Source organism: Equus asinus, chromosome 17, assembly GCF_041296235.1.
Source record: "Equus asinus isolate D_3611 breed Donkey chromosome 17, EquAss-T2T_v2, whole genome shotgun sequence".
Classification (NCBI taxonomy): Eukaryota; Metazoa; Chordata; class Mammalia; order Perissodactyla; family Equidae; genus Equus; species Equus asinus.
The window spans coordinates 35,683,834-35,705,191 of NC_091806.1; the positions used below are offsets into that span (position 1 = coordinate 35,683,834).

At 50.8% G+C, this 21,358-nt stretch overlaps 1 protein-coding gene across 1 annotated transcript in view; it reads right to left on the bottom strand.

The window, feature by feature from the left end:
• LOC139039781 (liprin-alpha-1-like) overlaps positions 1-21,358 on the bottom strand; it is a 112,920-nt gene that overhangs the window by 81,303 nt on the left and 10,259 nt on the right. The window contains 2 exon segments of the mRNA XM_070487874.1: positions 18,219-18,367; positions 20,675-20,744. Of these exon segments, the coding sequence (XP_070343975.1) occupies positions 18,219-18,367; positions 20,675-20,744 (219 nt within the window).

Here is a 21,358-nt window from a genome sequence, read left to right on the forward strand (position 1 = left end):
TGATATTCAAAGGTTTAAACTATTTTATGTGTATCATAGGATAAAAAAATTAAGGATAATATCATTAGAAATGAAAATTGTTAGTGTAAGACAAGAAATATAAAACAAGGGCCGGCCCCGGGGTCGAGTTTTTTAAGTTCATGCGCGCCGCTTCGGGGGCCCAGGGTTTCGCGGGTTTGGATCCTGGGAGCAGACATGGCACTGCTCGTCAGGCCACGCTGAGGCGGCGTCCCACGTGCCACAACTAGAAGGACCTGCAACTAAGATATACAACTATGTATCGGGGGGTTGGGGGAGATCAAGCAGAAAAAAGAAAAAAGAAAAAAAGAAAGAAAGAAATTAAGGGGAAAAAACTAGGTTTAATTTGTAAAGGAAATACCAATATGAAATCCAGGTTTTTCTTTTTGTCAAGATTTTTGTCCAGCTCTGTCCCGAAAAGAACCTAGATGTGAACCTCTGTGACAGTGAGCACACCGAGCCCCCAGATACTGATTTCTAAACAGCATTTCCCCACCAAAAGGAACCAGGGCTCCTCAGAGGAACGACTGCAGATCTGAGGCAGGAGAAACACAAAGTGGGTCTGCGACAAATTCTGTGTCAGGAAACAACGGAGCATTCAAAGACTAATAGGGCCCTGGCTAAAGGACACAGGAGCCCAGCTGAGGGGACAATCTGAGTATCCAAAGGAATAATGATGATAACTGACTGCGATACACTGAATAAATACAAATGCAAGGGGCCACAGCAACTGAGAGAGAGAAAGAGAACAGAAAGGGACGCTCCTTACTGAAGAGCAGCAGCTAATAAATGAAGGAGGATTGAGTCAGAAAAATCACCACTTCGCAACTTCCAATACAGGACCCGATTTGGGCAGGAACACCAGTGGGCACTACGACTACTAGAAGGCCCCAGCTGACCAGGAAGGTCGCTGGGAATGGGCTCCCTGTCTGTGGCCCTCCGCAGACGCCCGAGGAAGCTCCGGGAGAGTCCAGCGTGGTCTGCAGTCACAGCCAGGGCCCGCTGCCCCACCTCCAACCACAAGAACGGGCCCACCGGAAATCATGTCCCTCCCGAGGTGATGCCAAAACCAGGGGGAAGGAGGTGAGGCTGGGAGGCAAAAGCGAGAGATGTTAAACCCATGGAGTGGGAATTACACATTATTTATGCTTTAAATGGTATCTAAAAATAAATAGATGCTGGCATCTATTACTCTTCTAACTTCCTCAGGAATAAAGGATGTAAACACTCTAAGTTGTTATGGTGAACATCCTTATGCCGAAAGTCCCCTCCAGAAAGCAACCATTTCCGGAGCAGAAGTAAAACTGCTCGGGCAGAATACCAGCACTTTTGAAGATCTTTATTCACAGGGCGAAACTGGTTCTCCAAAAGAGTTAGTTATCAAATTACTTAGCAGTCGTTAGCACGAAGAATTAGCAAGCAGAACACAGGGTGAGTGAAAAAGACCGCCTTCTCTGAGAACAGCATATTTACAAAGAAGTTTCCAGAAAACAACACATCTGCATGTGAGGAACTGCCCACAGCTTAGCGCGGTGGGTGCCAGACCACAGGGGGCCGGGGCGGGAGAAGCCCCGGGAGCCAACCGCTCCTCGAATCACCCTGACGGAAAAAACGGTCCAGCTCTTGCCAGTGGACCTCAGAGGCGGGCTCCGACAGGGCAGGTACACGCCTCAGGACCTGCAGACTGCAGGCTGAGGAAGAGGCGAAGCGGGCTCCCTGGTTTCTGAGCCCCTGGCCGGGAGGAAACCGCACTGTTCACAGGAGGAGGGACAGACGAGGGGAAAGGATGGTTGTGGCTGATGTTGAACTGAAGGAACCCAAAGACCGCCCAAACGGAGGTAGAGAGCGTGGCGCTGAGGCAGGTCTCTGCAAGACAGAGCAGAGGGCGTGGCTGAAAGTACAGGGATCACGGCCTCCCCAAGTCCGCCTGCACAGACACCCAGGACAAAACAGCCACGGCTGCAGCCACCGCACCGTCCACACATTTCACGTGCTCCAGCTGAACCCACACAGCCCTTTCGTCCTCTAGCTCTCCTTGCACAACTGAAACATACCTGGGTTATGCGCCCCTTACTACATCCTGACTCTTCGGCACCTAGAACAGTGCCAGCCCCGTAACAGGCACTCGGGAAGTATCTGAACACAGTGCTGTGCACGTGACAGGCGTACACACACAGCCGTTACACACCCGCCACTGAAACATTCTCTATCTCTGCAACATCATACACATGCACACTGCTCTGCGCTCTGTGGGGTGGGCGATGTGAAGGGGACTTTAATGCTGGCCCAAAGCACTAACTTCACAGCTCAACCCAGGCATCAGGAGTGCCTTCTTGGACCAACGGTTCCTACTCCCCATCCGTTCTTGCCTCCAGCTCAACCCATTCTCCACACAGCACCAGCGTCATAAAAACTCACCCAAATCACCTCAACCCCTCCCTGAGAAGCCACAATACCCTCGGGCCCTCAGAAGTCCTTAAAAACAAAACAAAAATCCCAGCTCTGCTGGGGAAGGCTCCACCTGACTCCCAACTCCCTGGTCCCCCTCACCTTGTTCGTCTTTTCCCTCCGCCTCCGGTCCAGGAACCTCCGCAACAGCTTCATGGCTTGACGCGGCCAAGTTGTTCCTTGCCCCTGGCCTTGGCCCCAGCAGGCCCAGCACCGGGAAAGCGCTCAGGCTGGCTCCGCTCAGCTTCAGATCTTGGCTCAAACGTGAGCCCTCCGAAAGGCCTTTGCTGGACCACGGTGTGCACGCAGGCGGCCTGCCCACACACCGGGTCGTGTCTTTCCTCTTAACTACTTCCTCCTGTCAGGGTGCGCTCACAACCTGTACTGATTCTGAGAAAGGATCCGCTCTGTCAGCTCTCTGAGGACTGCGATCCTGTGTGCCTCCACCACTGTCTCCCAGGAGCACGGAACCTGGAACCCGGAACCAGATATAGTCACAGAGGGGCTGGGGGTGGCGCTGGCTCCTGCAGACGATTAAAGGGACAGAAACAGGAAGACAAGAAGGCAGAGCTGGGGGCCGGCCCGGTGGCACAGTGGTTAAGTTCACACTCTTCACTTGGGCGGCGTGGGGTTTGCTGGTTCGGACCCCGGGGGCGGACCTGCACACCACTTGTCAGGCCAGGCTGCGGCAGGCATCCCACACATAAAGTAGAGGAATTACGGGCACGGATGTTAGCTCAGGGCCAGTCTTCCTCAGCAAAAAGAAGAGGATTCACAAAAAGAAAAAAAGAAGGCGGGGCCAGCCCCGTGGCACAGCACTTAGGTTTGCACGTTCCGCTTCTCTGCGGCCCAGGTTTCGCCAGTTCGGAACCCGGGTGCGGACATGGCACCGCTTGGCATGCCATGCTGTGGCAGGCATCCCACATATAAAGTAGAGGAAGATGGGCATGGATGTTAGCTCAGGGCCAGTCTTCCTCAGCAAAAACAGGAGGACTGGCAGTAGTTAGCTCAGGGCTAATTTTCCTCAAAAAAGAAAAGAAGGCAGGGCTGCTTTCAAAGAGATGGCAAGTTGAGTGTGTAGAAAAGAGAGAAGATACAAATAATCCAATACTACTTTGAAGGGCTATATTTAACTGTTTCATAAACCAAACACAACAGAAATAAGCCTGATCTTCTGGGGGGTCTGCCACCTCCTCCTACAAGAGCAGCAGTCAGTAACGGCCGCCAGAGGGGCACTATCTAAACTGAAGGGGACGTCTAGAATGGACCCTCAGTCAGCAGTCACTGAGCTAGTCTCACCTCATGCGGACTACGAGGTCAATTCTCCCTCATTTACTCACCAGCTTAAGCCCAGCAAGGGCTTGATGAAGCCTTGCTAAGAGCACTCAGGATGAAATGACAGGAGCGCGCCGCACCCCACTGGAGATTAGAGCAGTCCCCGGGAGAAGCCTGGGTTCCTCCACCAGAGCCTCTCCACTTGGCACCTGCTTCCTGAATAGTAGTAACTCCTCGTTGTGGGGGCCGCACTGCAGAATGTGTAGGAGCACCCCTGCCCCTAGCTGTGACAACCAGAACACCCCAGACACTGCCCAGTGTCTGCACCTTCCTCGGTCACCCCAACCACCCGAGCTGTCCCCCGCATCATCTTTCGTCCTTTCTCCTCCTGCCGACCGGGCTGCACCTGCACCTTCTTCCTTTCCAGCCCCCAGCACACCTCATACCGCTACCAGTTGAGCCTCGACCTGTGCTCTGACAACCAACACACCCGACACAGGTCGACTCAGGCGTCACGAGGTCGTGGCTTTAAGACCTTACTCCCGAGGGCGTTCTGAGTCCTACAGACACGCCCCGTCTCAGGCATTGGTGGACTCTGGGGGACCCACAACTGGGGTCCCACCCACAATTCAACCCAAATAGATTCTCTTTTCTCAGTCTTACATACTGGAGCTCTCTGAGTGAGACGTCTTATTAAAATCTCATTTGTTGCTTTCAAAAACACTGTAAAATCACTGCACTAGATTTCAAGAACAAAATCTGCATTTTCAACTTTAAAATGAAACTGGAGGGAAGCTTAAAAGCAGTAATTTGTTTAAACACTCAAAGTGAAGACTCACATGTGATCAATTCACAGAATGTCACTTAACCCCTTCCAACTCTTAAGCCTTCTCCTCTGCCACTGCCAGCCTGTCATCACAGAGCCTGCCCTGGGCTGGCTCAGGGCAAGGGGAAGAGGAGGGAGCAGTGCCAGGATGGAGCGTCCGCGCAGCAGCTGAGAGAGGAGCCAGGAGCGGAGGTGCTGCCTGTGTGTCCTGGTGGGGTGGGCCACCTGCTCCGTTTTTCCCTGTGTAAGTGGCTGGGCCAGGGCAAATGGGATGCTGAGTAGAAAAAGAACAGGGGGTACTAAGCAAGGACTAGTGGGTTTAGGTTGCTCTCATAACAATAACGATCACTATACTTACTAGGACTCTGACATCTTGCTTCAGATGGAGAGGGAACACCGATTTGTTTGCCCACGTCCAGCTACATACACGAACAGCCTGCAGGAGATCCACTCACCAAGAACTAGAAAAGCTGGATACACTTTTAAGACTGTTTGAAGGCATCAAGGAGATTCTGAGGCAGCCAACTGGAGGGGCAAAGATTCCAAACAAAAGGACAGCCCACTGAGGCCAGTCTAACATTCCGACAGCCACTCTCTCCCTCAGGGCATCGGACGATCAGGTGTTCCTCAGGGATTTGGGGAAATGCACCAATAAGCTGGGAAGAAAACAGCAGAAAGCCAAGCAGAAAGTACTGGCTAACAGAGCTCTGGAGAGTTCCATGGGGCTGGGAAGACAGAAATTCAAATACAGGCCTGACAAATCAGACAGGACTTAAGGCGCCAAGATCTCTGAGAAAAGGGAGGCAGAGAAAATGAGCCCAGCACTGTGCAAAAACTGCCTGAGAGGCTGAGCCTTCAGGAACCTCATCGTCTTCAGCTGACAAAAATTGGGCTTCAGGACCTGCCAAGGAGGAGGGGCCCCGGGAAACACTTCAGGCTTTCAGATGGAGACCCAGGAGGCTACACCCTGGGTGAGAGGGCAGATGAAGGCAGCTTATAAGGACTGAGGCTTACAAAGACCGAATCCAGCCTAGAGTCGCTCAGAAGCTGGCTGAACTGAGAGGGTCTGTCCTCTGGGTGCATGTTAGAGGAAGCTCTGAGGGAAGACAGCATCACCTAGAGTCTCCACAGGTTTTCATCCATAACGCCCAAGGTTCACTGAGAAAAATAACAACAAACAGGACCAAGAGAAAAAAGGAAAACAGAAATAGAAACAGACCCTGAGGTGCCCCATACAGTGTAGTTATCAGATGCAAACTTCAACTGGTCAAAAAATAGACTTGACAAAATGAAAATTTTCACCAAAGAATCGAAACGGATTCTAGAACTGAAAAATAGGGTAAGTGAAATTAAGAACCCAATCTATGGGTTTAAGCTCAGGTTGAACACAACTGAAGAGAGGATCAGTGAACCAGAAGACTGGTCAGTAAAAAATAGCCAGATAGAAGTCACAAGAAAAAAGTCTGGAAAATACAGAAGGAGCCCAAAAGACATGTAGGACACGGTAATAGGTCTAATGTCCATATAAATGGGGACTCCCAAAGTGAGGAAAGACACAACAGGGAGTAAGAAATATCTACAGACAATGGTCAAAACTTGTCTGAAATTGATGAAGGAATCAAGCCATTGACTCAACAAAGAAAACCACACATTGGTTTTCAGCAGTCCTTCGGAGTGTGCCTAAGGCAAGAACAAAGTGTCAAAAGGAGCCAGACGAAAAAAGGCACCACCTTCAGTGGGACAACAAGAACACTGAGAGCTGACTTTTTAAGGAAAGGGAAGGAAGCCAGATGACAATGGATTGGCATCTATAAAATGCCGAAAGAAAATAACCAGCAACCTGGAATCCTATACCCAAAAGAAAGTCAAGACAAAATACAGACTTTTCACTTCAAAAGTGAAGACAAAATATAGACTTTTCAGGAAACAAGAATGAGACAACTCATTGCCCACAGACGTGAACTAAAAGGATTATGAAAGCAGTTCTTCAGGGAAAAGTAGTCTCTGACAGAAATACGAAAAAACAAGGAGTGAAGAGCAACAGAAAGGGTCACTACGAGAATAAACCTTCATAAGCACTAACTGTACAAAACGATGATAATGCCAAAAATGTATCTAAAATTCAAAAGTATGATAATGACACAGGAGGCGGGAGGGAGTTCAATGCAGTTCAAGTGTCAAAGGAAACAGCAGTGTCAGGAGGTAGTAAAAGCAGTAAATAAGGCTCAAATGTAAAATGCACCCTGTATCTAGGAACGTACACAGCCAACAACCTAAGAGAGAAGTACCGAACTAAACACCACGATACGTCTAACAGAAGGCCAGAGAGAAACACAGCACAGCATAGGTGGCACAAACAGAGAACAGATAGTAACATGGTACCTACAAACCAAAATACCAGCAATTATATTTAAATGGAGCAAATGCTCTAATTAAAAGATAAAAATTGTCAAACTGATTAAAATCAAACTAGCTGTCTACTCTCCACAGAGGCACGCTTAAAAATACAAGATCACAGACAGGTGAAAGCAAAACATCCCCAGGCCAACGCTACCTAAGAGAACACCGATGTGGCAAAGATCACTATCAAATAAAGCAGCCTCGACAGCAAGAAGCCTGACTAACGAGGAGCATTTCACAATGATAAAAGTGCAATCCACCAAGAAGATAAAAACGCTAAATCTGAATGCACCTCACAACACGATCTCAAAAGACAGAAAAATTGATAGAAATAGAAAAGGAGAAACAACCAAAGCCAACATCACAGTGGGAGGCTTTAAGACACATCTCTCAGTAACTGATAGAAAAAACAGACCCAAAAATAGTACGGGTGTAGGGGTCGGCCCAGTGGCGCAGCAGTCAAGTTCCCACGTCCCACTTCGGCGGCCCGGGGTTCGGCGGTTCAGATCCTGGCTGCAGACCTACACACCGCTCATCAAGCCATGCTGTGGCAGGCGCCCCACGTATAAAGTAGAGGGACACGGGCACAGGTGTTAGCTCAGGGCCAGCCTTCTTCAGCAAAAAGAGGAGGACTGACGGTAGATGTTAGCTCAGGGCTAATCTTCCTCAAAAAAAAAAAGTAAGAGTGTAGAACTGGGCTGCCCAGTAAACAGTCACATGCAGCTATTAAGTACCTGAAACGTGCCTACTTCAAATTGAGACGTGTTGCAAGAACGCACACCCAATTTTAAAGACTTATCACAACAAACAGAAGGCAAAATATTTCAGTAGTCTTTTCATGTGGATTACACATTGAAATTATAATATTTTGGATATTTAGGTTAAATAAAATACATTATCAAAATTAATTTCACCTATTTCTTTTTACTTTATGTAATGTGAAGAATCTAAATTATATGATTAACAAACTTGATCTAACTGGTATACATAGAACACTGCATTCTCACCAATAAATAACATTTTCAAGGGCCCAAGGAACGTTTAACAAAAATGAATGTATGCTGGGCCATTAGGAAAGCTCGACTCATTTCAAAACGTTGAAATAATGCAGGGTGTACGTAGAGATTACAACAGACTGACAGTTTACGTCCCCCTAAAATTCGTCAGCCCCAAGGTGATGGTATCAGGAGGCGGGGACTCTGCGAGGTGATTAATCTGGAGTTGAGAGAGCTCCCTCGCCCCCTCCGCCATGTGAGGACAGTGAGAGGCTGGCCGTCTACGATCCAGGAATCGGCCCCTCACCAGGCACGGAATCTGCCGGTGCCTTGATCCGGGACTTCACAGCCTCCAGAACGATGCGAAATAAACTTGTGTTGTTCATAAACCAGTTAGTCTATGCATCTGATTATAGCAGCCCCAAAAGACCAAGACAGGGATCTTCATGCAAGGAAGGTAGAAACCAACAAAAAGCTAACCAAAGAATCCCCACAAACATTGGGAAGTTAAGTGACATAATTCTTTAAAAACTTTATGAGTAAAAAAAGATACCACGATGAACATCAGAACATGTTTTCACACAAGAGATAACGAAAATCTGGCTTTCAAAACTGGCGGGATGCAGCTAAAGGTGCACTTACAGGGCCAGCTGGAGCCTCACATACATAGACTGGAAAAGACGAAAGAGCCAAAATCAGTTAAGCATCTATCTCAAGAAACTAGAAAAAAGAACAGCAAACAGAACACAAAGCAAATGGAAGGAAAAAAGCATAAATTAACAAAATAGAGAACAAATAGTAAACAGAAAAAAATCAATAAAGCCAAAAGCTGTCCTTTGAAAGGGCTACTACAATTCATAAGACTCTAGGCAAGACCGATGAAGAAAAAGAGAAAAGGACAAATTACCAATATCAAGAATTTTTAAAAGGGGATATTACAAGAGATCTTGCACCAAATAAGGATATTATGAACCATATTACACTTAATAATTGGAAAGTTTGGGTGGCCTGAACAAATTCCTAGGAAAAAAGAGCATCTTACCCAGACACAAGAAGAAATATAAAATCAGAAAAATCCTATTTCCACATGAATAACTGAATCTGAAACTAAAAGCCTTCTCACAAAGAAAACCTTACACCAGCTGGTTTTGCTGGTCAATTCTTCCAAAACTGCAAGGAAGAAAACACCAGTCTCACAGGGGCTCTTCCGGGAATCAACAAGGAACGCTTTCCACCTTGTGTTAGGAGACGAGCACGAGCCAAACCTAACAAGGACAACACAAGACAGCAAAGTTACAGACCAAGCTCTCACGAACACAGACCCAACAATCTTAAAATATTAACAAACAAAATCCGGGGAAAGCAGAATACATCAAGGTCAGGTTGGGATTCTTCTAGAATTGCAAACTAAAAGGTAAATCACCACATAAAAGGAAAAAAACTGGACTGTCTCAAAAGATGCAGAAAATGCACTTAAGAAAATTTAATAATTTAATTCATGATTTAAAAAAACACTTAGCAAACTAATAGAGGAGAATTTGGATATTTTGATAAAAATATTTATGGAAAAGCTACAGCCAACATCAGATATAACAGTGAGATACCGAAAGCCTTCCCTCTGACACTGGGAGGGAGACGAGGATCCCTACCCTCACCACTTCTACTCAGCACTGTGCTGGAGGTCCCAGCCAGGCCAGCGAGGCAAGAAAAAGAAAAACGAGTACAGCACTTGGAAACAAAAAAAGAAAAGAAACTGTCTCTTGCAGACATAGTTGTGAACACCTAGAAAATACAAGAAGAATTACTATTAGAAATAAATGGATTTAGCAAGTGAATACGCAAAAATCAATTCTATCACTATATAACAGTAATAAACAATTACATAATATAATTTATAATAAAATAAGAAATGTGAAATATCTATGAATAAATGTAATTAAACATGTAGACGATATATATACAGAAAACTGTATAGTATTAAGACAAATTAAAGAAGAGCTAAATAAATAGAAGGCTATATTGTGTTCATGGATTTTAAAACCCATGTTTTTTCCCTCCGAGGAAGACTAGCCCTGAGCTAACATCTGCTGCCAATCCTCCTCTTTTGGCTGAGGAAGACTGGCCCTGAGCTAACGTCCATGCCCATCTTCCTCCACTTTATACGTGGGACGCCTGCCACAGCACGGCTTGATAAGTGGTGCGCAGGTCCACAGCCGGGATCCAAACCTGCAAACCCTGGGCCGCCAAAGCAGAGCGCAAACTTAACCGCCGCACACCGGGTGGGCCCCTGTAAGACCAATAGTAAGAAGCTGTCATTTCTCCCCACACTAGTCTACAGATGAAACGCAATCTCAGTGAAAATCAGAGCACGTTTTCCGGGGAGAGGCGGCCACGCAGACTCTACATTTTAACTGAGGATGTAAAGGGTGAAGATTAGCCCAGCTAGCCTTGCACAAGAACGAGGCTGGGGGACTCAAATTACCAGATGCCAGGACAGGCTAAATCTACAGCAATTTACACAGCGTGCTGCTTGTGCAAAGACGACAGAAAGACCAACGGGGCAGAGCGGAGTCTAGATCCAGGCCCGTATATTTACGGTCACTTGACTGATGACACAGACGACACTGTAGTGCACTGGGGAGAGGAGGGTCTGTTTAATAAATTATTCTCGGTCAACTGTATAGCATACACTTAAGGAAAAAAGGGAACCTTGGCCGTTATCTCACACCACAAACAAAAATCACTTTCAGATGGATTACAGGTCTAAATGTGAAAGATAAAATCATAAAGCTTTTACAGGATAATATCTTCATGATCTTTGTGATACTATCTTCCAGTGAACACAAAGAGCATTCAATATTACTGAAAAGATTGATCCATCGGGCTAGATTACAATTAAAACTTCTGCTTATCAAGACACCACCGAGAGCGAAAGGGCAAACATACACAAGAATGTAAAAAAACCTGCCACACACACATACTCAGAATATATAACTTGTACCCAGAACATATGAAAAGAACTCCTTCAACTCAGTAAGAAACAACACAGAAAACCCAATCGAATAACGGGCAAAGGACAAGCAGTCACGAGAGAGGATCTCGAAACCGCCAACAGACACACACAAGGAGGCTGCTTCTGCGCGCCACCGGGCAGCGGCCAGCCCACAGCACACTGAGCCTCCTCCACTCGGTGCCCACCGGACAGCCGGAACGAACGAGCTGACGACACCAAGCGCTGGGGAACGGCGGATGGTTCACACACGGCCGGCGGCAGCACCGCCACTTTGGGCAGTGTCTACCCAGGCTGGACAGACGCAGACCCTGGCCCTCTGCAGTGCCACTCCTGTGAACACCAACAGAAACGCATACACACCTGCACAAGAGAAACAAGCACGAATACGCAGGGCGGCGTTCGTCTGAACTAGGAACATCCAGAATACCCAAGAATGGCAGAAAGAATAAATGACGGTAAATTCAGAGACTGGCTTCCTGGGCAGCAGACAAGAAAGAACAAAGCTACGAGACAACGCGAGTGGATCCCACAAGGATACTACTGAATGAAAGAACCAAGAAACCAAATGTACGTATAACTTTATTTCACTTAGACAGTCAAGCACACGGGAAAGTCATCAATGGTGGAAAGCCAAGACCACCACCGGCTTTGGGGGACAGTTCCTGGGAGTGGGGACGAGGGGGCTTCTGGGAAGCTTGGCCATGTTTCACTCCTTAATGTAGGCGGTAGTTACGAGAGTGTGTTCACTTAGTGAAAAAGTCACTGAGGTGCACACTTACGCTTGGGGAAGTTCTCTGATGTATGCTACAGCTAAATCTTTTATAAGTACAGCATTACGTGCCGACATAACGTGCCAGGAAGACAAATGCATTTAGTTAAGCACACGCCTCTCTGGTCACACTATTAGCCACGAAACATGAGACAGGCACCAGGAATCGGAAGGGTCCTGAAAGTGTTCACTCAGTGGTTCCTGCGTTTCTGAAACGCTGGGCTCAGGGACCGCTGACGTCACCGCCTTCTCCACCCGGCGAGGCATTTCCAGGCTACAACACTGAGCAGTGGCTGGAAACAAACCACTGAGCGACCGGCTCCCCCGCCGCTGCGACGGCCTCCGCTGCTCCAGACTGGACTGCACACACTCCTGTCCCTTCCCTGCGAGGGCCCCTGAGCCCATTCTCTCAAAAACCACCTTATCAAACGTGCGGTATCTGACACACACTTCAGTGTAAGTACCCCAAATTACATGAAAACAAACACAGTTATAAAACCAAACAAACAAAACTACTGAAAAGATAAATACATGAAAATCCCAGTAAAACATAATTTGGCCAATCCTTCTAAGCTTGTGGTAATAAAATTTGACTTAAACGAACTTGGTAATTTATAAGATTCAGAGGACAAAAAACTTAATGATTCTCTAACCCAACAGAGAAGGAGCATTATAGCCCTGCATAGCGCGAATTAGTTGTTAAAAAGGAAACCCAAATGTTTGGCTAATCAATCTTTCAGAAGGACTGACTAAGCCAAGAAGCGCATTAAGCTTGTCATTACTCATCTCCTAGCTCAGTGCTGCAGACCCATCACGAGAGTGTAAGTGTGCACCCACTCGGTCCACCTGAAAGCACCACAGAGGCACCTGTTACGAGCAAGTAAAACGGCACCAAGACAGCCCAGAGGCCCCCGGAACCCACGTACCCTCCACTTTCCTAGGTGCCACTTTCCTCCTTCACCTGCCATGACACCCTCACTCAGCTCCCGAAGGAAAGGCTCTACACCCTGGTCCCAACGCCAACACACCGGGACTAACAAGTTCAGTGTGACTCTAAGCTTTGTAACTCTCATCCGCCAAGGACAAAGTTCCAAAGGGGTCAACCTCCAGTCTTCCACCCCCTAAAACAGATTGGATTTACAAAACACAGGTGTTCTAATAAAGGTGGTGTGTAAAAATATTTTCTCTGTGAAATCCATCCTATTTGTCCACTAAATTTCATTAGGAAATTGGAAATATATGATGAAACCCATGGGAAATACACATTTAGCGAGAAATGGCTTAAGACGACAGGTCAGAAGGCACCACACAGCGGGGGGCAGATCAGTCATCGGAGAAGGCGACTTTCACAGGGCAACTTAACAGGGGCACCCTCTGCCCGGGGAACACCACAGGGGCCCCCCCCGTACCTGCAGGATAGTGGCCCTGGGCCTCCGTGCTTTCATAGACGGCCTCTGGGGCGTAGGCCAGACCCTGCTGGCTATGGGCGTCCTGGTAGTAGGCGGCCTCGGTGCTGTACACGAGTTCCAGCTCGCTCACGGGGCCTCTGTAGCTCGGCTCGGCCTTGAACGAAGCCGCATCCTGGGGAAGAGCCAGGGAGACAGTTCACACGGGCCAGGCGGGTCGCTGCCACGGCCAAGGGAAACACACGGACCACTTCTCGGTCCAGCTGAGACCGAGCAAATGGACACGGAGAAGAGGAGGCAACACCTGCCGACGTGTGCAGACGGCTTCGATTCTAACCGTGCTAAGTGTGTTCAGAGGGACCACGTGGCACTTCTTCCTGAATAACCCCCATCCTCACCGCCCCCCAGCGCCCGCAAATCCTGCAGGAACTGGAACCCGCACGGCTGTCACGAGCTGAGCGCTTCTCAGGCTGTCGCCTGGGGCAGGTCTGGCCTGTTTCTTTTTCAGGTCCCAGCCCTCCGAGGGCCACCCAGCAGCTTCATAATGTCACCCCATCACACGGCCAGAGCTGGCAAGGCCGCGGACGGCCGGGTTCTGTCCTAACCAAGTCCTCTGGCGGAGGGGCGGGAGGGAGTGAGCACCAGGTCACGTGCAGGAGGAAATCACCAACTCCCTGGTCACAAGCACCGGGACTTCCAAGCTCGAACCCAAGTCCTGAACTCCTGATCATCAACGGTGGCTTTCATCAGTGTTTCCAACGAGGGTCCTCCTGAAGGCGCCCTCGGGAGCCAGAGGCAGCGGGGCATGGGGAGAAGCTCCAGGAAGGGCAGGCGTTCAGGCACCAGCTCTCGATGGAGGGTGAGCAGCACAGTGCATGCTGCCTGGGAGAGGTGCTATGAAGGCCACAGAGAGGGCACTCCATCTCCAGGCCAGGTACCAGGAGTCACTCAAGGGTTAAAGAGGGAGGGACAGAGCCAGAGGCTCCTTTTGGCAAGGTCCCCCTGGATTCAAAGGGAACGGACTGGAGGATTAAAGGCCAGGCCATGGTGTGGGGGCACGAGCTGGCTGCCCGCACCCTCAGCTTAGTCATGTGGGGGCACCGTGAGCAGGTGGGCACTACGGCGGGCATCCCACACTGGCAGCACCCTAGTCTCCTATCTTCCAGCAACGCCACCTCTGCCCCACCCATCACAGGGTTCCAGCAGGGCTGCTGATCTAGGACCCACCTCCCATCCCTGCCAGGGACAGCATGCCATCTTGGCCTTCTCAAGAACCAACTGCTCAGTGACGGGCCAGTAGTGGAACATGATGGGGGGGTGGCTCAAGGCCCCCGTTTTCCATTGGATTACGAATTATAAGGCCACATCCAACACACCCGTCCAGAAGTCCAGAAGGACACGGCCGCCACACAGAGGGAACAGCAACACAAGGAGATGACCCTGGTGGTGATGAGACTGTGGACCTGAGGCCAGGCCTGCTGCCCCGGCCCACAGCTCTCCCCGCATCCTCGTCCCTTTATGCCTCAGCTGATATGAGTTAGTTCTCATCCCCTGCGACTCAATGATCTTTGAGGGCTAATGTCCAGGGAGAGAAGACAGGTGTGGGAACCAGGACAGTGGCCGCAGGGCCAGAGAAGGGATGGAATTCGGGGCTCAGCCGGGTATGGTCATGGACGGTGGTGGCAGGGGTACTCCCGAGAGAGGGAGGTGCGGAGACCCCGTGACGGAGCGAAGGAGAGCTGAGGCGGGCAGCTCAGTAACTCAGATCAGGAGAGAGCATGGGGATCCGTGTTAGCAGGCCCTGGGGAAACAGGCAGGCACAAGGCACTGACGACACAACTGAGGAGAAAGGGCCAAGGACAGAGGCTCTGGAGCAGACACGTTCAAGAGGGGCTGAGGGAGGGGAGAGCTGCAGAGGGCTCCAGTGAAGCGAGGCCACGCGGGAGCGGCAACTGGGTGCCGCAGGATGCGGATTCTAGAAGAGCAGTGTCAGCGCAAATGCAGCATGACCACGTGAGCTCCAGACCAGAAGCCATCCACTCAGTGTTCGGAGACCCCACTGGGGGGCTGCGGGCTGGCTGAGGAAGGGGGCCTCGTCCAGGAGCCCAGTGAGGACGGCCGACAAGGTGAGAAGCAGGCCGTGTGCCCGGGAGCGTCCCCCAGCACCAGGAGGCTGCTCGCCAAGCCGCCCTCTGTGGATGGGCACCTAGCAGAGCTGAGGAGGTAGCCCACGCCGTCCGCGGTGGCGGCACTGCCCCAGGAGGGATGGCTTCAAGAAGCCAGAGACTCACTCACAAACAACGGAAGACCCACCTCATAGACGGGGCTCGAAGGCGGCCTCTCCTGTGCCGGCTGAGGAGCAGGGGACGCGGGCGGGGTCTGCTTCTGGGCTCTGGCCTGCTCCTGTGATCGACAGACACGCAGCACTCAGAACACGCCTAGGACACTCTGGGTCACCAGGCCGCCTCCGCGGCAACACGGCTCCAGCAGAAAGAGCAGAGAGTACCAAGCACGGAGACCGAACACCAGCAGGTCTTAAGGGAAGTTTGCTCTGAAGCGAAGGTCACGCAGTCAGTCAAGTATTCTCAAGAACTAGGACCTCGGTGGCCCGTAATACTCCTGCTGCCACCACATAAGCCACAGGATTTACTCACTGTGCAGTCGGCAAGGCAACAGTACCACTACCGAGCTACAACCCCCGTCCCACCCAAACCCAACTCAGACTTTTAAAATGGGCAGAATGTATTCTGTACGTAGTACAGACATGAATCTTTGGGGCTCAGAGCGAGGACTGTCATGGACAGAATACGGCCCCCAAACAAGCTGACATCCCAGGCCCCAGATGCTGTGAACATGTGACCTCACAGGGCAGAAGGGACCGCAGATGCGATGAAGTTAGGCATCTGAGATGGGAGACAATCCGGGATTATCTGGGTTGGCCCATGTCATCACAGGGTCTTACAAGAGGGAGACAGCCATGTGAGAGAGAGAGCAGGAGGTGTGGTGACGAAAGCAGAGGGTGCAACGCGGACGGCTCCAGAAACTGGAGAAGGCCAGGGAACGTCGTCCTCTCCAGCCTCCAGAACGGACGCAGCCCTGCTGACCTGTTAGGACTTCTGCCCTCTAGCACTATAGACAGGAAACGAGTGTTGTTTTAAGCCACTAAACTTGTGGTCATTTGATCCAGCAGCTACAGGAACGAGTTCTGCCAGCTGGAAGGCTGGATTTTTCTCCAGGTTTCAGACGAGGAGACTGAGCTCCTGGAGAGGGTAAGTCACACACCCAGGGACGCATGCCGGCGAGGGGCAGAAGCAGAATCTGAGCCCTCTCCTCCCCACCCCACAGGAGAGTCCCAGCACCACAAGTCACTTGGACCCACCCACAAGTACTTGAGGCAGGAGAGCGCCTCCTCGAAGGGGCTGTGCCTGGGCTGGGCGGCCGGGCTGAGGGTGGGCTTGCAGAGAGACCGGGGCCTGCAGAGGCACAGGGCCACGGATTCGTCTATGAATCACTTCTAGAAACATGTCTCCAGGCCACGGGCTCTAGGACAGCCCCTCTCAAAGGTGGCAGGGTACAGGCAGACTCCTTCCCAGAGGCGGGCTTCCAGGATCTGAGAGTCAGGCGTACGTGACCCACATCAAACTCTCCTCGCCTGCCAGGAGGGAGCACTCAGAAGACATGTGCTGTCGGGGAGCCGAGTGCTCCAGCGCCCTTCCACAGCCCAGGGGGTTCTGCTGGGAGCAGTACTGTGCCGACGGAGACTCGCTCTCACTGGGGAGGAGGAAGAGAGCAGATGGGTGGCAGGGGCTGGGGACAGAGAAGGACAACACACCCGAAGGGACAGCAGGAGACCCTCAAAAGGAGAGAGGTTAGGTGACGATGATCAAAAGTTTTCTTCTTCTCAAGCAGCCCATCCCTTCTGCATCTTGTGGATGCTGAGGCGACTTAGATGGCAGGGGTCAAACTTCTAAGGCAAAAAATGAGGAGGGCAGTTTGAAAAGAAGACCAAGAGAGCAGGAAAAAATGCCTCGTAGTCTGTGAGTGTGTGTTCTGCAATGAAAGAAGGCTAACTTACAAGCAGCTTACTAAAAACTTGAAGGAGACATGTCTAAAAGTTTTCCAGCAATTAAGGAATAGTAAATGGTAACCGTAAAACTTACTCTTATTCCGACTTCGCCGCACGTGGTAAGACAGCAGGGCTTATTTAACTCACGTCCTCCGCGTCGGCATTTTCTGTCTATTGCATGTTAATTTCCTTGATTATGCACGTTCTCGACATTCCCCCCCATGATTTGGGGCAGAACGTCCACAGAGTTAAACACACCTTTATGGTTTATCAATGTTGCATGCATGACTTCAGACTCTACCTCGTTAACTACCCCAAAAAGAGTCATGATGAGTGTCTCCACCCCCATTTCACGGACCAGAACATGAGGCACAGAACAGCGAGCTCATCTGTCAAGGGTCGCCCAGTTGGTAGGCGAGAACGTAGGGACCTGAGCCTTCAGACACCAGCCCACCTAGGACAGGTTGAGGAAGGAGGAGCCCACCCCTCCTGCTCACCTCCCAGGCTCCCGCTCCTACCTTCTCTGGTGGGAAACACTACAAACACTCACAGGAAAGGGCAGCAGACCCAGGCTGCAGAAGCGAGAGCTGCAAGAGCAGATCCGCTTCCTCACAGGGGATTCCTCTGTATTCTCAAGCTCCTACCTGGGAAGGGCGCGTCCCAGAGTGTGACGGGTGGGAACAGAGACGCTAGGAGACCATCTGGACTGGAGCTCAGCGGAGGGCACGCGGGCTGACAGCAGGACAGAGGGAGACCAGGCTCGAGGGCTACCGGGCTCTGAGCCAGCAAGGGCGACTGTCTAGAATCTGGTGGTCAAAAGACCTGATTCTACGGGCAGCTGAAAGCTAAAGTCCCTCAGAGGACAGCCCAACGGGAGTTCCACATGTTCTCTATTGAAAACCTTCTGGACCACCGGGGAAGGAGTAAACCAAACCTACGGGCCCAAGAGTTCCCAGTCCCCTCACGCCGCGCAGGAGAGCGCGGCGGCCGGTCCTCACTCACGTCCAGCTGTCTCCGGGGTTCCTCCTGCTCCTGCCTTTCCTTCGCCACGCTCTGCGCCCTCTCCGCTTCCGCCTTCCGCCTGTCCTCCTGCTCTTTCTCCTTCGCGAGGTTTTTGAAGTTAGCTCTGATGTTGCTTGTTTTGCTGTTCACTGCAGACGGAAGCAGAGATTTAAGTGTGATGTCAGAACACAACTACCATCTCCCCGGACCACCGCCCCATGTCAGCGTGACCTCTCCCGGGGGAACCCGTCGGTCCCGCCCGCCATGGAAGGGAGATGTCCCCCAGCCGCCACCTCAGCCCGCCCCCCCATGAACTGGCCTCCGTGCCTTCTGCCCATTGCACACTTTCGGCAGGACCAATGAACATCATAAGCCATGGAATAGTTTAAATTCCAAACATCATTGTATTCTTTACCACCATATACTCGGCGGGGGGAGTAGCCAATTTTCCCTCAGGACGCCCTTGATAAAGCAGTAAAAAATACTAATTTTTAGTAAATCTCAACCCTTGAGCATACGTCTTTAATGTTCTGTGCGACAAACGGGAGGGACACAGACAGCACCACTGCCACACACCAAGCTCAGCGGCTGTCTCGAGGAAGGACACTTGTGCGACTGTCTGCGTCGCAGGTTGAACTGACTTCTCACGGAGCATGATTTGTCCCTGAAATAACTGACTGGCTGTAGTTAAGCACACTGGGTACTCAGCACGCATTTCCTCCAAAATAAACGAACCAAGCCTATCGCGTCAAGAACAACCGCACCATTTGTTGTCAATGGGAAAACATAAGCTTTCAAGCAAAATCAGAATTTTGGAAAACCTGTATCTGCTCCCGTGCACATGACAATTTCCCCGTTTTACTTAAAGACTCTGTGCTAGCACTGATGACAGTATTCACAAACACGATTTTTTTTGGTATTACAGAACGACACGGCAACATCGGGGCGGGGGGGTCTCCGTAACTCAGTGATCCGATATTTTCCAACGACCGATGCATCATGTTACAAAATCATGCTGTGCAAGGAAGAACAAGCCTCAAGAAAACCACTAAACCACAGCCTGTTCTGAGTGTCACATCAAAGAGCATCCACGACGACCTCACACGGCCTTCCCTCTCCGCTGCAGATCTGGGCGAGCCCAGACTTTCTCCATCAACAGGACTTAGCATAGACGCAGAAGCAGCTGGGAGAAGTCGGCTGTCTTATACCACAGGGACTGACAGAAACAAAACACCACCCTTCTGCTTTTTAGTTTTGAAAATGTTATTTTTTCATAAAAGTATTATGCTGATATGTAATGGCTTTATTATTTTTAAATGAATTATAAAATGTTAACTTCTCTGTTTTAGTTTCCAATAAGTAAAGATCAGTAGACGTAACCCACATAGTTCTTTGGGGCCCTCGATAACTCCTACGAGGTCAAAGTCTGCTTGGAGCACCAAGTCCGAGAACTGCAGGCCCAGGGCGTCCACAGTGAACCGACGGTGACTCTCTGCGTCCTATTTGTAACGCACTCCCTTCTAGCACGTATATTTTCCTGACTAAACAATGCTCTCCTTAAGTGCGTGGCCCACATGACCGAACGTGTGCCCTGCAGACAGCTAGACTAGAAGAGGCCCTCACACGAGCAATCACCTGAAAGGACAGACTGCGGCAGCCTGGACCAGGCCCAAGGAGGACAAGGAGCGAAGGAGAGAACGCCTACTCCAGCTCGCACACAGGCGCTACAACACATCCCTCGGGTCACAGCCAGGGCCGACCGTGTCCAGGGGCACCAGCGAGCGTGTCTGAGCAGCAGGTGCCACAGGACCCTCCCAGAACGCGGTTCCAGCAGCGAGAAGGGCCCTCACACACGTGCAGTTAACCCAGCTCTACTTTGGGAGGCACCCACCAAAGCAGATCCCCACGGCCGGAGAGCACAACACGCTGTGTGGGAAAGCTGCCTCTGACCCTCTGCAGGAACAAAGAGGATCTTCCCTCAAAAGGGAAGTCAATTTCTTTCCTGAAAATACACAGGAACGACTCTGCTCCCCATTCAGCTCCATCGCCCCGTTCAGCTCCATCTCTCCACTCATGCTCCATCTGCTCCCGGTGCACAATCTGCCAACTACCCTTTTTTTTGGAGGAAGATTAGCCCTGAGCTAACATCGGCCACCAATCCTCCTCGTTTTGCTGAGGAAGACTGGCCCTGAGCGCACATCCGTGCCCATCTTCCTCCACTGTATATGTGGGACGCCTGCCACACAATGGCTTGCCAAGTGGTGCCATGTCTGCACCCGGGATCCGAACCAGCAAACCCCGGGCTGCCGAAGCAGAACATGCGAACTCAAGCGCTGTGCTACTGGGCCAGCCCCCCAACTACCCTTTGCCCTGAGCATTTTCCTGGGACAACCAAAGAGCGTGGAATTTCCTCCTGGAAAAACCACAGTGCCGGTAAGGGGTCCGCCAGGACTCACCTGCTTCGACAGGGACAGTCTTCTGATACGTGGAGGCCACCTTCGCGACATCCTCAAAGGTTGAAGCATTCTATCGAGACAGGAAAGGAACATCAGGAAGGCACTGTTCTCTGCTCCTCACACCCCGTGACGGCTGCCACCTCACCCAGACGGCAAAGCCTGCCCTCGACCTTCCCAAAGAGCCCACCGGGGAGCCCAAAGCTTTCGTATCTCCTTCTCTGTTCTGCAAGTTAACTGAGGCATGAGAAGGGTTACGACACACACTTGCTGGTGATGACACGGGTCAGCGTGAGAAGAAAAAGTACACATGTGAGGAGGGATGGACAGGCGGAGCACAGAGGATTTCTAGGGCAGTGAAAATACTCTGTAGGGCAGTGCAAGGGGGACACATGTCCTTACGCACGTGTGCAAAGCCACAGAACGTCCAGCACCAAGAGTGGACGCTAAAGTCAACCATGGACTCTGGTGACGACGACCTGTCAGCGTAGGCTCGCGGACTGTACCCAACGTCCCAGCTGGCGGAGGATGCTGATGGTGGCGGAGGCTGTGCGTGGTGGGGGCGGGGGGCATATGGGAAATCTCTGTACCATCCTCTCAAATTGGCTAAAACTGCCCCACAAAAAAGAGTAGGAAAAAACCCAAAAGCATATCTGCACCTGCGCAATCAGAAACCAGGTGCGGGTT